The sequence below is a fragment of the Macaca nemestrina genome, chromosome 17 (genome assembly GCF_043159975.1).
Source record: "Macaca nemestrina isolate mMacNem1 chromosome 17, mMacNem.hap1, whole genome shotgun sequence".
Taxonomy (NCBI): Eukaryota; Metazoa; Chordata; class Mammalia; order Primates; family Cercopithecidae; genus Macaca; species Macaca nemestrina.
Genome location: NC_092141.1, coordinates 82420446 through 82441200, shown reverse-complemented (window position 1 = coordinate 82441200; position 20755 = coordinate 82420446). Strand labels below are relative to the sequence as shown.

The following is a 20755-nucleotide window of genomic DNA, read 5'->3' as shown; positions in this document are numbered from 1 at the left end:
GTTTCACTGATGCGACAGGTAAGGCCCAGGAGGTGAATCTGCATGAGGTCAAACTTTAGTTAGCATGGAAATGGGATGTAAACCCAATTTATCTTCTCCCACTGGGATCTTCAAGCCAGATTCTTGAAAAGGTGGTTCCTTGGGAGCCGGGCTGCGGGGTGGGCTCCCCCAGCTTAGCCCCTTCTTCCCAAGAAGCCTCCAAGGCTCTGGCCTCTGCCTCATTTTACTCGGCTCCCACGCCTGTCTGCATTCGTCTTCTGTGCTATTTGACCTCCATTCCCAAGCTTCTCTCCCCGCACTTTCTTAGCTCATCCATCTGAAACCCTCACCCTCTGGGCAGACCAGTCTCTCCTGGGATATTCTGCGACCTTATCCTTCTAGCTAATTTCCAGGACTCATTCCCAGCTGGGCCGCCTGTCTCGCCCTCACCCCAGGATCTGGCTCTGGGGCCGTGACATCGCAGGCTGGAGTAGGAATGCTGCATGGCCTCTGCTTGTGGAGTGGAAACCAGTTCCCTGAGAGAGGCCACCACCCTCCTTGAATGTTCCGCGTCCCGCTCACCACCCCTGGTGCTACAGGTTGGGGTATGAAGGGTGAGACAGCTTTGGGAAGTCTTATGCTAATGGTAGAAAGATCCAGAGCTCTGGAACCTGCCAGATCTGGGTTTATGTCAATGTGGCAGAGTCCAATTACAGAACCTTTCTGAGCGTCGGTTTTCTCCTGTGTAAAATGGGGACAATGATAGTGGTTTCCTTGAGATGAACTCAGGCCTCTTAACTGAGATGATGGACATAAAGTGCTTCGTGGATAGAAAGTTCCATGGCTAGTATGGAATAAAGGCAGCAGCAAGACTAGAAGTTTGGAGAAAAGTGAGGAGCCCACCCTGAGCCCCTGCTCCCTCTGACCCAGGGTTTGTCCTGCTCAGGTCTGTGGCCCGCCAAGGGTAAGGACCACAGGTTTCTACCCCTGGCACCCATTAGGAGGCCGTGGTAATCAATCCAGGACATGGCAGTGGGGCCAAGACTAGGAGATGGTGGGGAAAATGTTTGCGAGTGTAGAAATCCCAGCTCCCACCCTGTTCCCAAGCACTCCAGGGAAGCTTATGATGACTGAGCCCTTATTCCAGGCCTGAGAAGAAGCCGCAAAAAGAAAGAGGTTTCTGCATGTTTCAGAGCTGGGAAGGGAGTGCGTCCAGGCTTGGTACTCCCTGCAGCTTGTTCTGGAGGGCAGATGGACATCACTTGGCCAATCAGGTGGCCGGTAGAAGCCATCACCCGCTTCCTCCACCCACTGACCCATTCCCAGCAGAATGGCTCCATGGGAGGTGCAGTTCCCAGGGCTGAACAGTGAGATGGACACAGCCTGGGGACTCCAGAGAAGGATGACATTATTTTGCAGAGGAGGGGAAAAGTTGAAGTTGAGATTGGCTTCTGTATGGGGCCATTTAGCCTGGAGCCTAGGGAGCACAATGGGGGTATTTAGTGCAAATATCAAGGGAAGATGGCAATCAGCGCCCCTTGACCTGTTATGGGAAATTACAAGGAAGCCCCAGGCTGAGGCCTCTTGCTGGCCTCTGAAGGCCAGCTCTTCATTTAAGCAGCTCAGGCTCTGGTGGTCCGGGACCCCTGAGCCATGTGACATGCCTAAATGACACACAGAGGGTCTGTCCTCTTCCCTGTCATCAATGGGATCACCCTGTGAACGGCCCAGCCTGCACACTTACATACACATATGCACATATGTATCTGATCATAGATAAGTAATTCATACCCGTGGTCCACAATATAAATGTTACACAAAGGTATAGAGTGAAAAGCTAGTCCCCCAACCCAAGTCCCTGGGCACCCAGATCTCCCTCAAGTGTCACTGGGGTCCGTTTTTCATGGAGCCACTAGAAAAAGCCTGTGCCAATACAAGCAAATTGATTTTTATACTTGAAGAAGAAAAGCTTCTATGTAAACGGTAGCAGATTATCCACCCTATTCCATGCCTGAGCTTATCCACCCTATTCTCGTTTTTGTCATCTACCAGTAGTTCTCAAAGATCGCTCAGATGCCGTCTGCTGCACAGAATTCTGTTGTTTGGAGGGACAATCGTTTCTTTAACCAGTGCCCTCTTGATAGGCATTCAGGCCATTTCCAAGCTTTTGCTATTACAAACCAAGAGACTCTGAAGTGCTGTCATTTCACACATGCACAAGTGAGTCTGCGGAGGGTGAATTCCTTGAAGAGTTGGCGAATTGGAGGATGTGTGCATTTTTAGCTTTGATAGCATTGCCAAATTGCTCTCCGTAGAGGGCGTACCAAGCTACAGTCCCGCAAAGCTGTCTGCGAGGGTGCCTGTTGCTCTACAAATTCACCAGCCCAGAATATCACACTTTTACATCTTGGCCGATGTGATGGGGAAAAAATGGTATCTTATTGAATTTTAGTTTTCCTTTCTCTTATCATGAGGCTGAGCATCTTTGTGTGAGTTCCAGGGGCATTTGTAATTCTTTTCTGCGAACTTCATATCCTTTGCCCATTTTTCTATTGGTTTGTTAATCTTTTTCTTATTGATTTGTGGGAACTTTTCTATATCAGGAAAATTAGCTCTTTGCCCATGATAAGAGTTGCAAATATCTTTCCCCAGTTTGTCATTTGTCACTTCTTTTTGTTTATGAGGTTTTTTCTTTTTTCCAGGCAGAATTTCTGTGTAGTTGAAGGTATCAATCTGTTTTATGACCTTTTGGAGCTTGCATAGTACTTAGAAAGTACTTGGCAAGTACTTTGCTTTGCCAAGACTATATATTTTTAAATCTCTGATTTTTTTTCTAGGTCTTTTAGAATTTCATTTTTTATGTTTAAAACATTGATCTTTCTAGCATTTATTTTGAGGTAAAAGTGCCAGAAAGAGATTCAACTTTATTTTTTTCCCCAAATGGTTCCCTAGCTGTTTCAAAACCATTTATTGAATAATTGGTCTGTTACCCACTGATTTGAAATTCTACTTTCATCATACATTAAATTTCCTCATATGTATTTGGGTCTATTTCTAGACTCCCAGACAATTTCTTCATCAGTCTATTTTATAAGAAGGCACTGTTTTAATTATTGCAGCTTTGTAATGTAGTTAAATGTCTATGCTGGTTTCCTCTGTTTGCTATACTTTTTCAGAATTCGTTTGGCTATTCTTTCACAGTTGTTGTTTTTATGTGAACTTTAGAATCACTTTGTCTACTTAAAAAAAATTCCTTCATGTGTGTATGTGTGTGTGTTTGAAGTGAAAAGTTTAAGAGAATGACATCTTTATAACGTTGATTCTTTCTATCCACAATCCTCCTTCCTTCTCAATTATCCTTTTTTCCACAGGGAGAGTGGCTAAAAGGGCTGTTGCATACAGTTGCATAGGTTGTATACTGTACCATCCTAGTACTAAGGCTAGGGGAGCCACTGGCAGCTGCCAACAGGATATGAGCTCTTCTCTCTGGGCTAATCTGTCCATCTTTATATATGATCAATAGTATTAATAGCCACCCCTCCTAGCAGATGCCAGATTCAGTTCTAAGCGCTATATATTTATTAATGTATTTAATCTTCAAAGCAAACATATCCCCAATTTATAGCTAAGGAAAATGAGGTACAAAGAGGTTAAGTGACTTTCCCAAGGTCACTGATTTGTGTTACCCTCCTGAGCATTCACAGCACAGAAATCCATCCCTGCACATAAATGCATACACACACACACAGATATGTGCACACAGAAATAGACCACAGACACACATACTTGAACACACAGGCTTGCACACACAGATGTGCACTGACACACACATTGACATTCACAGATATGTGAACGTCCACACATGGACATACATGCAGACACACCTGCGCGCGCACACACACATACATGTGCACACATAGACACATCCACACGTTCTGTTATCCCAGCAGCATCTTCCCTTCAGTCTGTCATTCTTCCTACAGCACACACCCTGCCAGCCTCCTGCCATCTCTTGCTTTCAGACAAGGCAGGTCCTGGAGGAAAATCAGCTGTCACTGCTCTGAGTCCTAGGTAGGGCGTCCCTCCAAGGATCCCTGTATCCAGAGGGCAGAGGGTCTTTCGGGAGGGGGTGACTCCCCCACAGGAGCTTGGGGAGAGGAGCCTTGTAAGGACAACAGGAGGCGGAGAATGTGGGGCCCCCAGCCCAGGGTGGCCTGGTACCCAGCAGATTCTCAGGGAAAGGCCTCCCTTTTCCTCTCTTCCTCCCCAGAGTCATTATCTCCAGCAGCCTCTGGAATCAACCCATCCAAGCAAAAGTCATTCTGCTGCAGGCTGGCACCCCCGGGAGCGCTTGAAGAATGAACTGGCAAACGCAGACCTGGGAGGAAATTGCCCAGTGAGCAGGTTTACAGAGGCGAGGGCGTCTGGGCGCAGTGTGTGTGTGCTCACACATATGCACATGTGTGCATGCAGACACACACACTGCCCAGCCCTTCTGACTGTTCTGGCTCTGAGTCAGCCCCACATGGAAGGGATTTAATCACCCAGGGGCTGGATTGTTACTGTTTTAAAACAAACGAGTGATGACAGCAATGAACAGAGGGTTTTTAAAAGCGCGATTCAAAGGGCTCTTGAAAGCTACTGGAGAATATGAATGCGCCTTTGAAGTAAGAATGTGCCCATTTGTTAAGCTGAGAGCAGAGCTGGCTGCTGCCAGGAGGGCAGCGGGCAGTGGGTCTTTTTCCTTGGCAAATGGGTGCCCACCAGCCTCTCCAACCTCCTCACCACCTGACCAGAGGTGGCCAAAGACCCTGGAGGCACAAGCGCCCCTGGAAGGGACCAGCAGTGGTAGTCACACCTCCAAGTCCACACTCAGAAAGAAGCAATCTTCTCAACTGTTTTTAAGATGCTGCATTCACCTGACGCTTGTTAAGAGCAATGGAAAGATGCGCATGAATGAGCAGGGAGAGATGCGTGATTGAAACATTAGCAAGCCAGGCATGGTGGCTCACGCCTGTAATCCCAGCAATTTGGGAGGCCAAGGCAGGTGGATCATTTGAGGTCAGGAGTTCGAGACCAGCCTGGCCAGCATGGCGAAACTGCATCTCTACTAAAAATACAAAAGTTAACTGCTGGTGCATGCCTGTGATCTCAGCTACTCAGGAGGCTGAGGTAGAGGGATCACCTGAGCCACAGAGGTTGAGGCTGCAGTGAGCCAAGATCATGCCATTGCACTGCGGCCTGGGCGACAGAGCGACACCCTGTCTCTTAAAAAAAAAAAAAAAAAATGAAACATCAGCAGTCAGACAAACGTAGAGGGAGCAGTTGAAGGCAGCCTCCTGCCAGCACCTGCACTCTGAGCCACCCTGAGGCCACCCTCAGGTTTGCCCTCTGGTGGTCCCCACAGTAAGGGTTAGTAGCAGCCAGGCTGGGAGTTGAAGGAAAAGCCTCCCAACCCACCGCAGATTACATATTAATAAGACTGAGCCCTCGGGCCTGGGGGGTGCAAGGTGTGGGGGTGCTGTGCAGCAGGGCCAGCTGACTGGGGCCCCACATGTACATGATGGCTTCTGTTAAGTTGTGAATCTCTACCTGAACCCAATGAGGCCTGGAAACAAGGGCTCAACCTGACCAAAGACCAGGACGTCCAGTACTGGGCACATCGGATGGTCAGAGGATAGCCCCAGGTCCCAGGCTCCGGGCCTTCCTTATGCTCCAGCCTGGGGTGCAGGAGAAAGCCCGCTGTACCCAGCCACAGCCTGCTATCACCTGGGTCCGCTCCCTTCCAGCTATAAACTGCCCCCTGCCTAGCCCCTTCCTCTTCTTTTGTTGGTTTGTTCCATTTCTTTTACTTTTTCTTTCTTTCTTTCCTTTTTTTTTTTTTGTAGAGATGGAGTCTCACTCTGTTGCCCAGGCTGGAGTGCAGTGGTGCAATCTCGGCTCACTGCAACCTCCACCTCCTGGGTTCACGCCATTCTCCTGCCTCAGCCTCCCAAGTAGCTGGAACTATAGGTGTATAGGTGCTCGCCACCATGCCCAGCTAATTTCTTTTGTATTTTAGTAAAGATGGGATTTCACCGTATTGCCCAGGCACCGTGTTACTCCTGAGCTCAGGCAATCCACCCACCTCAGCCTCCCAGCTTTCCTTCTTTTTTTTTTTTTTTTTGGTAAAGAGGGAGTCTCACCATGTCACCCAAGCTGGTATTGAACTCCTGGCCTCAAGCGATCCTCCCACCTCGGCCTCCCAAAGCACTGGGCTTACAGGCATGAGCCACCATGGACAGCCTGGTTTGTTCCATTTCTTAAACCAAAAGAAAGCTGTCTGGTATTTTCCACCCTCCAGGCTCACAGGGGAAAGTTAACTGTCTGACCAAGATGGGCCTAGGGCATCAGCCAGCACTGAGGGTGGTGGAGCCCCTTCCCTGGAGGGGACACTGTACTTTCGGGTTCAGGAAGGAAAGAATATTGACAGAACATCTACTCTGGGCCAGGCATGGAGCCAGCATTTTCACCATCACTGTTTCCTTCCATCCTTAGACATGAAGGTAGCTATTTCTTTTCCTGTGTCCACTGATGGAGAAATAGAGACTCAGATAAATGAACGCTTGTCCACCGCACGCCGCTGGGAAGTGGTAGAGTGAACATAGACAGGTCTGTAGATGACAGACCCCCCACCACTGGCCTGAAGGTCGGGGTGCCCAGGGCCTGCCCTGACAACAGCAGCCTGTGCAGCTTTAATTACATCCCACCCCTCTGGGCACAGTGTGGTCACACCGGAAGATGCATGGAGTTGGGCTGGCAAGCCTGGACTCCCCGCCAGCTGCTGCCTCAAGCCCTTGGCACGTAGTAGGTGCTCACTAGGTGAGCTGTTGAGTGGTGCTTTCTAGAACCCACTCCCTCGAATCGGTCAAATGCAAGGCTCATTGGCACAAGCTCTGGGCATCTGCAGGTTCTTCCCTGATATCTGTCCTCTCCTCCGGCCCTGGTTCTGGCTTCACGGAGGGAGGTGTTGCTCCAGCTCTGAAGCTGTCTGCGGGACTGAGCACCTCCCGCCCAGTTGTGTGACCTTGGGCAGGTTTCTAACCTCTCGAGGCCTTGGTGTCCCCTCTCCAAAATGTAGATTGTAATCCTGTCTAGTCATGAGGTTGCTGTGAAGATAAGACGAGCATATGGTAGAGCCCCTAGAACAGCCTGGAACGTAGCAGGTGCTGTCATCTTTGTGGATATTGTTACCAGATGCTGGCTCCTGCCTCCCGGCCCCACCCTATCCACAAAAAGGCAGGTATCTCCATGATGGATTAGAGCCCCTCCCCTTTCCTCCGTCTGCCCCATTGTTCCATCAGTTCCCTTGTGTACACTTACGTCCACCCTCTCCTGCACTGGCCAGAAGGGCAGAGGCCCCATTTCCATCCGGAGCAGCCAGCTGAGCAGTCTTGTGGAGTCTGGGGCGAAGTTCACTGTCTCTGTCGAGAGAACTGTGGTGGGGCAGGGAGGTCTGCGGGGCTGAGTCAGCTCAGAGGATGAGGGTGACTGCAGAGAGGGGGAAGCAGCTATTCTGCCCCTCACCCACCACCTGGGCAAGCAGGCAGCCATCCTGGAGTGAATGGGGAGGTAGAGGCAGTCTGGCCCAGGGCCCAGGACGGAAGGTGCAGGCAGCCAGTGGTCACGGGACCCTGCTGGATGGACTCTGTGATTGATGACTTTGAGGGCTTCCCCCAGCCTTGGGGAGCAGGACCCCCTGTGACTTATGTCAGCCCACCTCCGTATTCTCCTTGTGACACTGATATTCCCTTTGGCTGAGCCACAGAAAGTGCCCCCTTGCCTCCTGCCCTGGAGGGACAACCCACGAGCAGAGCGGATGGAGTGGATGTGCATGCTGGGAGGGAAGTGATAGAAGGTGCTGGAGTGTGGGCTGGCAGCAGAGCAATAGCCCAGCGTGGTCTGGGGAGGAAGGAGGCAGGGCTCTGGTTGGCAGATGTCGGGGACTCCGCCAAGCCTTGGAGTCAGACTGACCCAGGTTCACGTCCCTCCCAGCCACGGGACCTTGGGCAGATTACCTGGCTGCACCTGCTCCATCTGCCTAGGGGCCTTAGGATACTAAACGACCAGGTCACATGGGCGAGCAGGTGACCACTGACGACTTTGTCTCCCTGTTTCTGCAGATGACGTGTCCCCGTATTTCAAGACGGAGCCTGTACGGACACAGGTGCACCTGGAAGGAAACCGCCTGGTGCTTACATGCATGGCCGAGGGCAGCTGGCCGCTGGAGTTCAAGTGGCTGCACAACAGCAGGGAGCTGACCAAGTTCTCCCTGGAATACAGGTAAACTGCGCCTCCCCGCCCTTCCTCCTGGCTGCCAGGGCCACTGCCCTGCCTTGAAGAGGGCGTGGTGGGGAGGGGGTGTGTGTGACTGTGTGGGGCCCGGGGCTCCTGGGAGCCTGGAGTTCTGGAAGTGAGTGGCAAAGGCAGCCCTGCCCCGAGGTGAGATGGCTCCACCCTACTGATCCCTGCAGAGGATGGCTGGGTTGCGGACCAGGGGCGCTGCCGGGCAGGATGGTCTGAACCACGGTGCATAGGAGCAGAGGTGGCGGTGGGCACAGGGACTCACTAACAGCAGCTGTGGCTGTGGCTGTAACTGCGGCCCCCTCCTCACTCTCTCGAACCCTGCCATGTCCAGGGGACTCTTGTTGAGGGGCCTGGGTCCAATGGAGGGGTGGAGTCTGCAGCAACCTGGGATCAGTGAAGGAGGGGACATCTTCTATCTGTGGGCAATTCCGGTGGGACACAGAGATGGCCCTCCCAGGGCCTCTTGGGCTTATCTTCACTTCCTATCTGTGCCCATGCAATGGAGCTCTTGGGCCTGACTGGCCTTTCCCTGCTGGGACACTGCCAGGAGGGGAGAAAGAAGAGCCGGGACAGAGAACAGGGTCTCAGTAAGAGTGGATTTGCTGCCAGCAGGGAAGCAGCCCCTCGCCCAGGCCACCCTGGCCTCCAGCCTTTCCTCACAGCCACAGACTGGGGCAGGCACTCCCTCCTTTCTGCTCTTATCCTCCCATCTCTGCCTGTTTTATTGGCTCCAACCCTGTGGCTGGTGATTAATCCCAGGGCCTGATGTGCATAATCAGTTGTGTTGGGGAAACAAGATTGTCTTGCCCTGGTGATGTTGATACAAATCTGCCACGGGGGACAGGAATGCAAATAAGGGGAGGGGGTATAATTGCTCGATCTGTTCTTCTGGCGAACCATCCTTTCCTTTAGGGAGTGCGGAGGCCAGAGTTTGGAGTGACTCCTCACCCCAGTCTTTCTGCCTTAACCCTGGACTGCACAGGCTGGTGTAGTGTGGCCACATTGGCAAAAGAAAGCCCAGGACAGGGCACCCCCATCCCTCCTGCAGAGGGGAGAGCTGGATGGGCAAGCAAGAGGTTCTGCAGGGCTGGCCACTCTGGGCCTCCGGTTCTCCAGGAAGCTACAAGGAGACCAGAAGGGTCTCCCTGAGCAGTCCCTGCTGTGGCTTTCAGTTGGGGGTCAGAGCCTCTCCTGGCCACCACCTAGCACCCCCAGGAAGTTGTGACCGTCTCTGTGAAGAGCCCCTGCATCTTCTTAGACGCTGGACACACGCAAGTGGGTTACCAAGAGCATGGGATGGCATACCGTGCGTGCAAGTGGTGCTGGGCCTAGCCTGCCCCTGAATTCTTCCGGCAGGGAGCTGGAGGCAGGATCCAGGAGGAGGGGAGGAGGAGAGTTGGTTCCTTATCTGGTTCAGAGCCACTCTTCTGGGGCCCTGGCACTGCTAGGATGCAAGGGTGGGTGGTACACAGAAGCAGGTTCCAGCTCAGTGGAAGGACCAGATGGAATGGGCTGCCTTTGAAAACAGCTCTCATCCCTGCAGGCATTCAAGGAGTGGACAGGGTCCAGCTATCGGTGGTGATGATGATGATGAGGTCCTGCTATTGATGATGATGGTCATAATGATGATGATGACGACAATGATGATAGCCATCATAGACAATGAAAAAGAATGTATTATATGGCAGACATTATGATGTCCCTCTGGGATTATCTCATTTAATCCTGTCCACAATCCTATGAGTAGTTTCAGTTATTTCCCCCATTTTGCAGATAAACACACTGAGGCTCAGAGAAGTTAAAGAAATCACCTAAAGTCAGATGGTTGAGCTGGTCTTCAAACCTAAATTGTCTGACAGCAGAGTGGGAATTTTTTACCATCCACCACACTGCCTCTCATTGAAGAAGGATTGTTGCAATTGCTTCCTTAATGCGTATCCTAAGCAATCGTTCTGCTAACTGTGCTCTGCAAATTCTAGAAAACAAAACAATAGGGAGAATGCAGATACTCCATTGTATAGCTATGTTGGGTGGAAGTTATTCAGGGGAAATAGATGAGTGTGCACTTGGGAAACTCATTCCTTTGCCTCCTCACCCCCAAGAGTGTTGGCTCTGGTGGCCTGGGGGCAATGCTGTGCCTGAATGCAGGTCTGATCAGGATTTTCCTTCAATTAAAAACTTGCTGTGCCTGCCCCGGAAGCAAGGTCTGCACTCCTTAGAAGGGCCTTAGAACTCTTCCTGATCTGCTCCTGATGGCATAGTCTCACCTCCTGCCACTCCCACCAGATCAGGCCACCACAGGTCTCAGGACGGTTCCCTACAAACTCCCTCTTCTTGGACTTTGTCCAAACTGTCCTCTCCCCTCCACGGGATTATTTCCCCTTTTTGGAAACTTCTTTCTCCTGCAAGGCCCAGCTCAAATTCCTTCTCTTTTAGAAAACCTGTCCTGATAATGCATGTGTTCTTAATCTCTCTCTCTCTCTCTTTCTCTCTCTCTCTCTCCCCCTTTGTCCCCCCCACCCTCTCTCTCTCTTTCTCACACACGCACACACATACAGAGCTCCATCTCCTCTGTCCTTTGTGACTGTCCACAAAGTATGGCCTTACGTATCCCCTAACACCTTTTTTGCCTTCTCATTATTTACAGAGGAGACCACAAGTGCACCACAGAACTGAAGTCAGAGCTTCCACCTCAGGACTTAGAACCAAGAGTTTGATATGGCCAGGCCCTCTTCCCTCCAAGTCACTCAGCTGTGCCCACCTCTGGGTTCATACTTCATTAAGTCATGAGTGACACTGAGAAGTTCAGGGCTCACAGGCTATAGCTGCCTGATTTCTGAGTAGAAAGAACTTCTCTGGAAGTTTCACTTAGAAAGTCCCAGGGAAGGATTCTGATTGGCCCAGCTCAGACCATCCCTGACCAGTCGTGGTGGGCAACAGCATGGAGCACGCTGCTTGGCCAGGCTGGCATCATATGTCTACTCCAGAGCTTGAGACACCAGGATTGGCAGCCCCCACACTACAGCCATGTGATAGGGAAGAAGGGTGAAAGTTGTTAACACAAGAATGGAAAAGGGTGGTGGATAGATAGAAGCCACCTGTGTCCCTGGCTCATAGCAGGTGCTTTTTTCTTCTTTCTTTTAATCTTGATTTTTTTTCAAATCTTAGTAAAATCGTTAGTACTGTAAACACCTTCATACGGGTGCCATCACGATTGCTAACATTTCGCTCATGTGCGCTCTCTTACTGTCTCCCTACACACATATACACATGTACCTTTTCTGCTGAGCTATTTAAGGATTTGCTGTAGACATCCTGTCACTTCATTCGTAAGTAATATTTCCTAAGAGCAAGGCATTTGCCTGAAGAACCACACATGACACAATTTTCACAGTTGGGAAATTTAACACTGATACAATACCGCTATCTAAAACGCAGCCTATATTCAAGTTTTTCCATTTGTTCCGATAGACGTACCTTTATCCCAGTGTCCTTCATGGCCATGATTGTGGTTCTTGTTCAGTGCTGGACCTAATTGGAGACCACACGTGGCCTTTAGTTGCCATGAGTCTTGATACACCTTAAATCTAGAACTATTCCTTATTGTTTCTTTCTTACCTTACATGGCTTTGGCACTTCTGAGAGTCCAGCCAGCTTTGCAGAATTTCTCTCAGTGTGGGTTTGTCCAGTTATATCCTCATGATTCAACTCTTGTTAAGCCTTTTGGGAACCATATTTGTAGGTATGTGTCCTTGATGCTCCACAGGAGAAGGCGCCTGATGACAATTTGCCCCATTATTGGTGATGTTAGGTTTGGTGAACTGGTCAAGGTGATGTCCACCAGATTTCTCCATTGTCAAAAGGTTGACGTATCTTCTTCACTTTGTTGTTGATGAGTGGCCTATAGAGTGATAACTTGGGACTATGTGAATAATCTCCTTCCCAGGATCTTCCCACCCAGTGGTTTAGTATCCATTGATGAGTCTTACCCGAATCAGTTATTACTATGGTGGTTGTGATAAGGAGATATTCTTGTATTCCTTTTACTTATATTAGGTGGCATTCGTTTGTAAACAGCTTTCTTTTCTGACCCCCTTTAAAGTAATTTAGCATCAGTATAAACTCATGCATTATGTTTTTTTTATTCAATGTGCTTTAATCCACCCATGTCATTGTTCATTTCCATACTCAACCTAAATTTGGCCGATGGAGCTCCTTCAAGCTGGAGCATGGGTTCTTTGAACATATCCCCATTAGATTCTGAACATTTCCTTGTTCTGGGCTCAACAAAATGTTCCAGGTTCACCTTTTAAATAAATGCATACTGAAAACTGCATTCCATAGGAGCCTGTCCAGCTTCATAGCCCACGGCTGTCCAACCACTGCTGGATACTGAGGACTTCCCCATATTTTACAAACCCCAGGCTCTGAGTAAGATGATAATATCCAATTTTCAGGCAGGAAAATGGCTAAATTTACTCAGCAAGTTGAGAGAAAATAAGATTAGAAGTGCTGCCATAAATTTAACTATGTTTCCAAAGGGAGGAAAGTTTACATTCATGTTCAATCTCTGAAAGTCTTTATTCTTGGTGGGTTCTGTAGCCAAATGGGTCTGGGTTTGTGTGTGTGTGTGTGTGTGTGTGTATGTGTGTGTGTGTGTGTGTGTGTACATGTGCTACATGAAGTACTGTGTACCCTTCTGAGTACGTGTGACTGTGGCACAAATATGTGGGTCCACATCCATCATTGGGGTCAGAGTGAAAAGAACATAGATGTTGAAGTCAGGCCTGCATGAATATGACCCTGTCCCTGCTAGTTCTGTCACCTGAGGCAGAAGTGGTTAGCCACCCTGATTTTGTTTTCTCTCGTTGGAATCAGGCACAGTAATGCCTACATCAGAGAATTATTGTAAGGAATACCTGGGATTCTATAGGTCAAGCCCACCCTGGTGCAATAGATGTGACCTGAATGATACCTGTTAGGACTATTCAAGGTGTCTGTCTCGACAAGATCATGGGACAGATCTGATAACAAACCCCCCCAGAAAATCACGTGTGTAGGTAGCTTGTCTCCTCTGAGTGGCCACCTGGGGCTCTGTACACCTGTGCAGAACTCCTTTTAGACAAGAGCTGTGAGAGCCGCTTGTTGGTGACAAATCTTGATCCATTTTGAAACTAGCCTTGAATTCCCAGTTTAAGAAATGAGGCGGCTCTAAGAGCTGGGAGCACAGCAAGGAAACAAAGCAAAATCTGACTCTAAAGAAATGAGATCCTTTCTCTCATGTGAGCAGGAGGATACTGCATGGGAGACCCTCCTCGAGGTGTGGACACTGGCCCCACGACCTACCCCTCCCCTGGAACAGGCACGCAGCTTCCCAAAGTGATTCCTGGGGCGTGTGCTGGGGACAGGTGGTGGGGGGAGGAAGAACACAAAACTTATTTGGATATATAGAGTCTAATGTATGGAGTCTAATGTGTCTGCTACAATGTGTGTGTGTGTGTGTGTGTGTGTGTGTGTGTACGCACATGCATGTATGTGTTTGTGTGTGTATGATTCCCATACAGTCTTGTTTGCAGGTTAACAGTTAGTCAGTTAGTCACAAGCCTGTCTGAGTACAGCAGGAAGGTGTGTGTGCAACTCACATAAAAGCCATAGAGGTCAGGCCCTCTTGTGTTAGTGCTGGAGCCTCTCTCATCTGACTATTCTCAGCTCCCTCCTCTCCAGGAGCCATCTCCCAGGTTGAATCCATTCAGCTTCAGTTTACATCCATTTCACCAGCAAGGGCAGCATGGCTGGAGACAACCCCCCTGGCTGGAGAAATGACAGGACAGGGGATGGAGACGGAGGAGGACAGAGGGAGGATGGAGGAGAATGGAGGGAGGATAGATGGAGGATGTAGGAGATGGAGGGAGGATGGACAAAGGATGGAGGGAGGATGGACAGCTGATGGAGAACTGAGGGAGGATGGAAAGAGGATGGAGGAGAACAGAGGGAGGATGGACAGAGGATGGAGGAGAATGGAGGGGGGATGGAGGAGAACAGAAGGAGGATGGATGGAGGATGGATGGAGGATGGAGGAGAATGGAGGGAGGATGGAAAGAGGATGGAGGAGAGTGGAGGGAGAATGGATGGAGGAGAATGGAGGGAGGATGGACAGAGGATGGAGGAGATGGAAGGAGGATGGAGGAGAACAGAGGGAGGATGCAGGAAGATGAAGGAGAACTGAGGGGGGATGGATGGAGGATGAAGGAGAACAGAAGGAGGATGGACAGAGGATGGAGGAGAATGGAGGGAAGATGGATGGATGATGGAGGAGACGGAGGGAGGATGGATGAAGGATGATGGAGAATAGAGGGAGGATGGACAGAGGATAGAGGAGAATGGAGGGAGAATGGATGGAGGATGGAGGAAAAGGGAGGGAGGATGGATGAAGGATGGAGGAGAAGGGAGGGAGGATGGACGGAGGATGGAGGAGAAGGGAGGGAGGATGGACAGAGGATGGAGGAGAGTGGAGGGAGGATGGATGGAGGATGGAGGAGACAGAGGAAGGATGGATGGAGGATGGAGGAGATGGAGGGAGGATGGAGGAGAATGGAGGGACGATGGATGAAGAATGGAACCTGCCACCTGTCCTTGGGTCTGTGCCCTGGCAATGTCATCAACCAGATGATTTTGTCCCACCTTGGTAACATCTTCTGGCATCATTATTCTCACACTTAAAGTCGAATAGGAGAAAAAAGAAAAGATGAGCAAGGCAGATCACACGCACACACACAGATTCCCATACATAACTGGGCACGCACACACTAATGTTTATGGAGGTTCGCGGGTGCCAAGTTCTTTACAGCCATCATCTCACAACAGGTGAATCTCATTACCCTCATTCTGCAAATGAAGAACCTGAAGCTCAGAGAGGGTCAGGAACTTGCCTGGGACTATCCAGACAGTGAGTGGCAGATCCGGAGCGCTGTTGGACCTGAGTGTGCTGCCTTCTCTGCAAAGGCGCACACAGTTTCCCATCGGGCTCCTTCTGTCCCTGCCGCACATCACTGTGTGTCATTCTTCTGCTCCGGGGACCACGAAAGCAAGACCCCCTTCTGAGAGGCAGGCGTGAGGGTATGAGACCAGCTGAGGCCGAGTCCCATCCCTGGCCCGTGTGGAGAAGAGCAGATGTGTGCAGGGGAGGCCCAGGAGAGCCAGGTGGGCGTCTGGCTGGCCCCAGGCTGGGTCCCCAGCCCTCCTGCCACGCTGAGGTCCTGTGGCAGAGCTGTGATGTCTGGGAACTGCATGGGCTTGGCAGCTGGGAGAAGAAAGTATATCTGAGACAGAGAAGCCCCACATATGTGACGGCCCCAGCAAGGGACACAAAGGCAGGGGACGCACGCGGAGCCACTGGCAGCCTTTGAAACTCCTCAGATAAGAAGATGAAGAGAAATTCCCCAGGCCAGCGGCTTTGTCTCCGGCTTCTTTGGCCCTCTTTCTGGCCTCCCCTTAGAAGAGAGAGCAGGCAGCAGAGACGGGGAGGCAGAGGCCAGCAGGCCTTCCCAGAGGGCACGGGAGCACCTGCGTGGCACGGGGTGAGTGCCAGGAACCGAGCCAAGCTCTTACTGGCAGCAGTTCTGGAAGACTAGTGCAATTATTATCTCTGCTTCCTAACTAGAAGTCACAGCTCAGAGAGGTTCAGCGTGTGACCCAAGGTCACACAGCCAGTACACAGAGTCAGGTTTCACCCAGGATCTTCAGGACCCCAAGCCTGCGTCCCTCCCCTGCTCTGTGCCGCCTGACTGAGCTTGTCCTTTCCCAGGGCAGCAGCACTTTCTAAGCCACTGCAGAAGGAGAAATAGTACATTAACTCTTATGAACTAACACTCAAATGATCACCTACCTCATGCCAGGCCCCACACCAGCCGCTTTTACTTCGGTTCTTCTGAATTCCTTAACATCAGCAATTCCTTCAGGGTAGGCATCTTGATACATGAGGAACACAAAGGCTCAGGTTTCATTTCTTGTCCAAGATCTGAAATCATAGACTGAAGACGAGTGCCAGGCCTTCTGCTTCCAAGCCTGGTGAAGGAACGGCAGGAGATGCCAGCGTTTGTTCATTCGTCAGGCAAGGACTGGGGGCCTTCTGCCTGCCCGGCACAGAGCTAGGCAAGGAGGGCAATCAGAAAGGCAGTGCCAGCCCCGCCTGCCCTGCCACCTTTGGAAATGTTTGTTCTCACTGGAGCTAGAGGTGCCCACAGGACTCTAAGTACCGTGGCTGAGGAGCAACAGCAGGGGACTGAGGCCAGGTGAGCATGGGAGTTTCAGGAAGAGGCAGGAAGAGGCGAGAAGGAGCTGGAGGAGTTGGGAGCAGCCCCTGGGAGACACAGAACTTCAGCAGTGTGGACAAACCATGAAAGAAGGAGGTGCTCCTGGCAGGAGATGCCAGCATCCCTGGGTCACTACGATGGGTGCCAGTTGTGACCAGATACTGGGTGCTGGTGATGTGGCCCTAAATAAGACAGTAAGATCCTGACCCCCATGTGTTACTCGCACAGAAGTAAATAATAGTGCGAGTGTGGGTTCCAGTTTTGATGCGCGCTTTCAAGGGAAAGTAAGGTCAAGCAGATTCCACTGGGGGAGCTGGGACCCAGAGAATGAATGGAGGTAGCCAGGGCAGGGGGATGCCACAGGAATGGTCCCTGCATCTCCATCCAAGGACCTTGTGTCTGGAGGAGCTGAAAGAAGGTCCACGTGGCCAAGGAGGACACTGGGGCGAGATCAAGTGGGGGCTTGTTGCTCTCTTAGGCACTTGCACTTTCTGCCAAAAGCTATGTGGAGCCCTCGAATGGTTTTTCCCAGGGAAGGGACATGATCAGATGCTCATGTTTCAAATATTTGCTCAGGAAGCTGGGCAAGGAAAAGGCTCTGTGGTCCCACCAGGCCATATATAAGGGAGTTGGAAACCAGCCCGGCAGAACAAAACCTAGAGGCTGGATGGCAGAGGGGAAGCCTGGAGATTGGGGTGTCTTGGGAGGGAAGAGGGTATGTTCTTGGTTTAGGAAGGACCAACTGTGTCAACCGCTGCTGGATTCTAAAATCATCAGCTCAGGCTGGGCGTGGTGGCTCACGCCTATCATCCCAGCACTTTGGGAGGCTGAGGCAGGTGGATCACCTGACGTCAGGAGTTCAAGACCAGCCTGGTCAATATGGTGAAACCCCCATCTCTACTAAAAATACAAAACTTAGCCAGGTATGGTGGCTCATGCCTGTAAGGCCAGCTACTTGGGAGGCTGAGGCAGGAGAATCACTTGAACCTGGGAGGCAGAGGTTGCAATAAGCCAAGATCGTACCACTGCATTCCAGCCTAGGCGACAAAGCAAGACCTCATCTCAAAACATAAATAAAAATAAATAAATAAATAAATAAATAAATAAATAAATAAATCACCAGCTCAATTTAGGGACATGGAAGTCTGGTGACCTTCAGGAGGAGGAGGATGGGGCAAGTTGAGGAGTGAGAGAGGGATGAGCAAGTCGGGGCAGGGAGTGGAGGGGAATCCTCACAGGAAAGTAGGAATCAAGAATTGGAGACTGGAAGGGGCATGACAGGTTGAGCCAGTTGCCCCAGGAAGTGGGAGACATGGCTGACCCAAGATGGCAGAGGTAGGACCTGGAATGCCAGGAAGAATCTTCTCAGATACATCCAGCAGGCAGTAGGCAGTCTCGAAAGGATTTTGGTTGAGGGAGTACAAGACCCTGTATCACCAAGTCCTGTCCATCTCTCCAGCCTCCTCTCTCACTAACTCTCTTCAGTAATGGGCGGAACGCATTGTGCACCCGTGGTCTCTGCTCTTTCATGCCCTCATGCCCATGCCCACCTCCATCCTCCACCTCTGCCGTCCTCGCACACCTCTGCTACTTGGCAAACCCTTGCTTATCTTCCCAGATCCAGCCCCAGCATCCCCCACCTTGTGATGTCCAGTCCTGCCCCTGACTCGCTATGTGCCTTTGAGCAGACTGCTTAATCCCTGCCTCGGTTGCCTAATCTAAAAAATGGGAATAATAAGACCAGTAGCTACCTCCCAGGGTGGCTGGGAATGGCATGCAAGATGAAGCGTGCAGAAGAGTGTCTGGTCACAAATGGCTCTATCAATGGAAAGGATGATCTGAGAGCCACCAAGGGCATGACACTGACGCTCACCCACCTTCCTCCACCCAGCAGGGCAGGCTCCTCCCACCTCATTCTTCCTGGCCACGGTTCCTTCCCACCCTCCGGGGAAGTCCAGGTTCTTTTCCTCAATGAAGGTAGATCCTATCTGCCTGTTACCAGCCCTTTGGAGATTTACTCCAATTCGACCATGAGCTTGGACATCTTGTCTGAAAATTGAAGGCTGATGGTGAGAAAACTGAAGTACAGGAATTAGTTATGATGGGCATAAATTGAATTTTAATAGAGATGTAGTGGCATGGAGCCAGTGTACTCAGGCAGAGGGAAGGTAGTAATTAAAAGTTAACGAGTTTGGAAATGGCATAATCCTCAGGGAGGAATGGGAGAGGTGGGCTAGGAGGAGGAGCAGGCTGTCCTTCTCCCGACCTGAGGCCAGCTCCTCCCACTCCTGAGGATCGGGGAAGGTGGGGAGGCTGAAGGGACCCCATCTGCACACACAGCACACACACACACACACACACACACACACACACACACACACACACACACACACACACACATACCACACGGGGCAGGCCTCCAATATCCAACAGCGGGGCAGAGGGTGAGGGAGGGGTACCACTATTTGAGGACCCTCAAGCCACAGCCTTATGCTGCCTGGGAGGAAGGTACCAGCTAGAAACAGCTAGAGCAGGGCTTCTCCACCTCTGCACTGCTCACATTGGGGAATGGAAACTTCTTTGTTGGAGAGCGGGGGTCTGTCCTGTGTGATGTAAGGTGTTAAGAGGCAGCCCTAATCTATAACCCCTAGATCCCAATAGACACCCTCTGGATGTGACAATCAAAAATGTCTTCAGATGCTGCCACCTGTGCCCTGGGGCAACAGCAGCCCCATTGAGAACCATGACCACCTAGAGTGAGGCGCTGGCATCCCCCGGACTCTCCCAGCTGGAGCCGAGCTGCCCTTCCATGCATAGTTGCCCTGGCACATGGGGTCAGGGGCCTGGCGTGGAAGGAAGGGATGAAGAGCTGGCTGGCCACCCTTCGCTCCCTGTTGGGGGTCCCTCCAGCCCCCTTTCTCATAACAATTCAAGTAGAAGGCGCTTCCTGCTGCACGGGCCACCTTCCTTGATGCTGTTTGCTGGATCCTCAGCCTGGGGCAGGTATAACACCTCCACTGCACAGAGAAATCAGAGGCTCGGAAAGAGTGATTCACTCCGGCCTCCTCTGATCAGTCCTGCTAAAACCATTGGCCGAGAGGTTGAGGATACTGGTGCAAGAGGACACGGGGTGGTGCTCCTTACGACCTGCTTCCCACAGATGCATGTGGTCCTACATGCCGTCCATCCGCCCACCCTGGCCTGGGAGCCCCCTCCTGCTTTAGGACAGGTTCTTCCTGACATGCGGGGCCCGCGTGCGGCCTCAGGATTTGCTAGTCAGTAGCAGGGAAAGCCAGGGTAGTGGCAGATGGGAGGGACAGAGGCGGCAGGGAGCATCCCCGAGGGTCAGGGCTGGTGCTGGGCAGCGAGAGGCACAGCTGCTCCTCATGCATCAGGTTGACGACCTTGCGATAATTATGTCAATTAAGACTAATAAGTTCAAAGTGTAAGGGGAAAGGCAGAAAAAACATGCAAAAGTCTCTCAAACCGTGGCTGGCTTGGTTTCCATAGCAACCTGTTTCCTCACAGTCTCTGTTAACAGGTCCTGGCTTGGGGAGAAAATGAGTCCCCCATTCCCGAGGAAGCTGGAGATGGATGGTGGGTGTGGCCTCGCTGGATCTGGGCTGAGGGCACTGGTGCAGGGGGCAGGCAGGGGAGATAGGAGCTATGAGAGAGTCACGCAGCCACGGAACACCTCAGCTGGCATCTGGAACAAGCCCTGTCTTACAGCGGGGACGTGGCGGCCCTGAGTGAAAATGACTTCTTGGGGACACGGCATGAGTTCATATCAGAATTAGAATTCAGACCCAGGCCCCCTGAGTCTCCGTGCCGCTTGGATCTCACTGGGCTCCCCAGCTCCTCAGCATCCTGGCGTGATCAGAGGCAAAGGCGCCAACATCAGTTTCACTCAGTGTCATTTCCCTGGTCAGGCTGGGCACCTGGGAACAGGAGAGGGACTCACTGTGTCAGGGATGGGAACATTGCCAGGCCTGGCACCCCAGGTCACAGGTTCTGTCCTCACCTCTCTCTTCTGACGGGATGTTTGCCCAGTTCCCTCAATGTCCTTGTTTGATTGCAGGATCACACAAGGGCGTCACCACCCACAGAGAGCTGTAGGT

General features: G+C 51.3%; 1 protein-coding gene across 3 annotated transcripts in view; it reads left to right on the top strand.

The window, feature by feature from the left end:
* LOC105469102 (sidekick cell adhesion molecule 2) overlaps positions 1–20755 on the top strand; it is a 309641-nt gene that overhangs the window by 128517 nt on the left and 160369 nt on the right. For all 3 annotated transcript variants that reach the window (XM_071083534.1, XM_011719697.3, XM_011719696.3), the window contains exon 2: positions 8142–8301. In XM_071083534.1, coding sequence (XP_070939635.1) covers positions 8218–8301 — 84 coding nt within the window. In that variant the 5' untranslated portion in view covers positions 8142–8217. The remainder of the gene's footprint in view (positions 1–8141; positions 8302–20755) is intronic.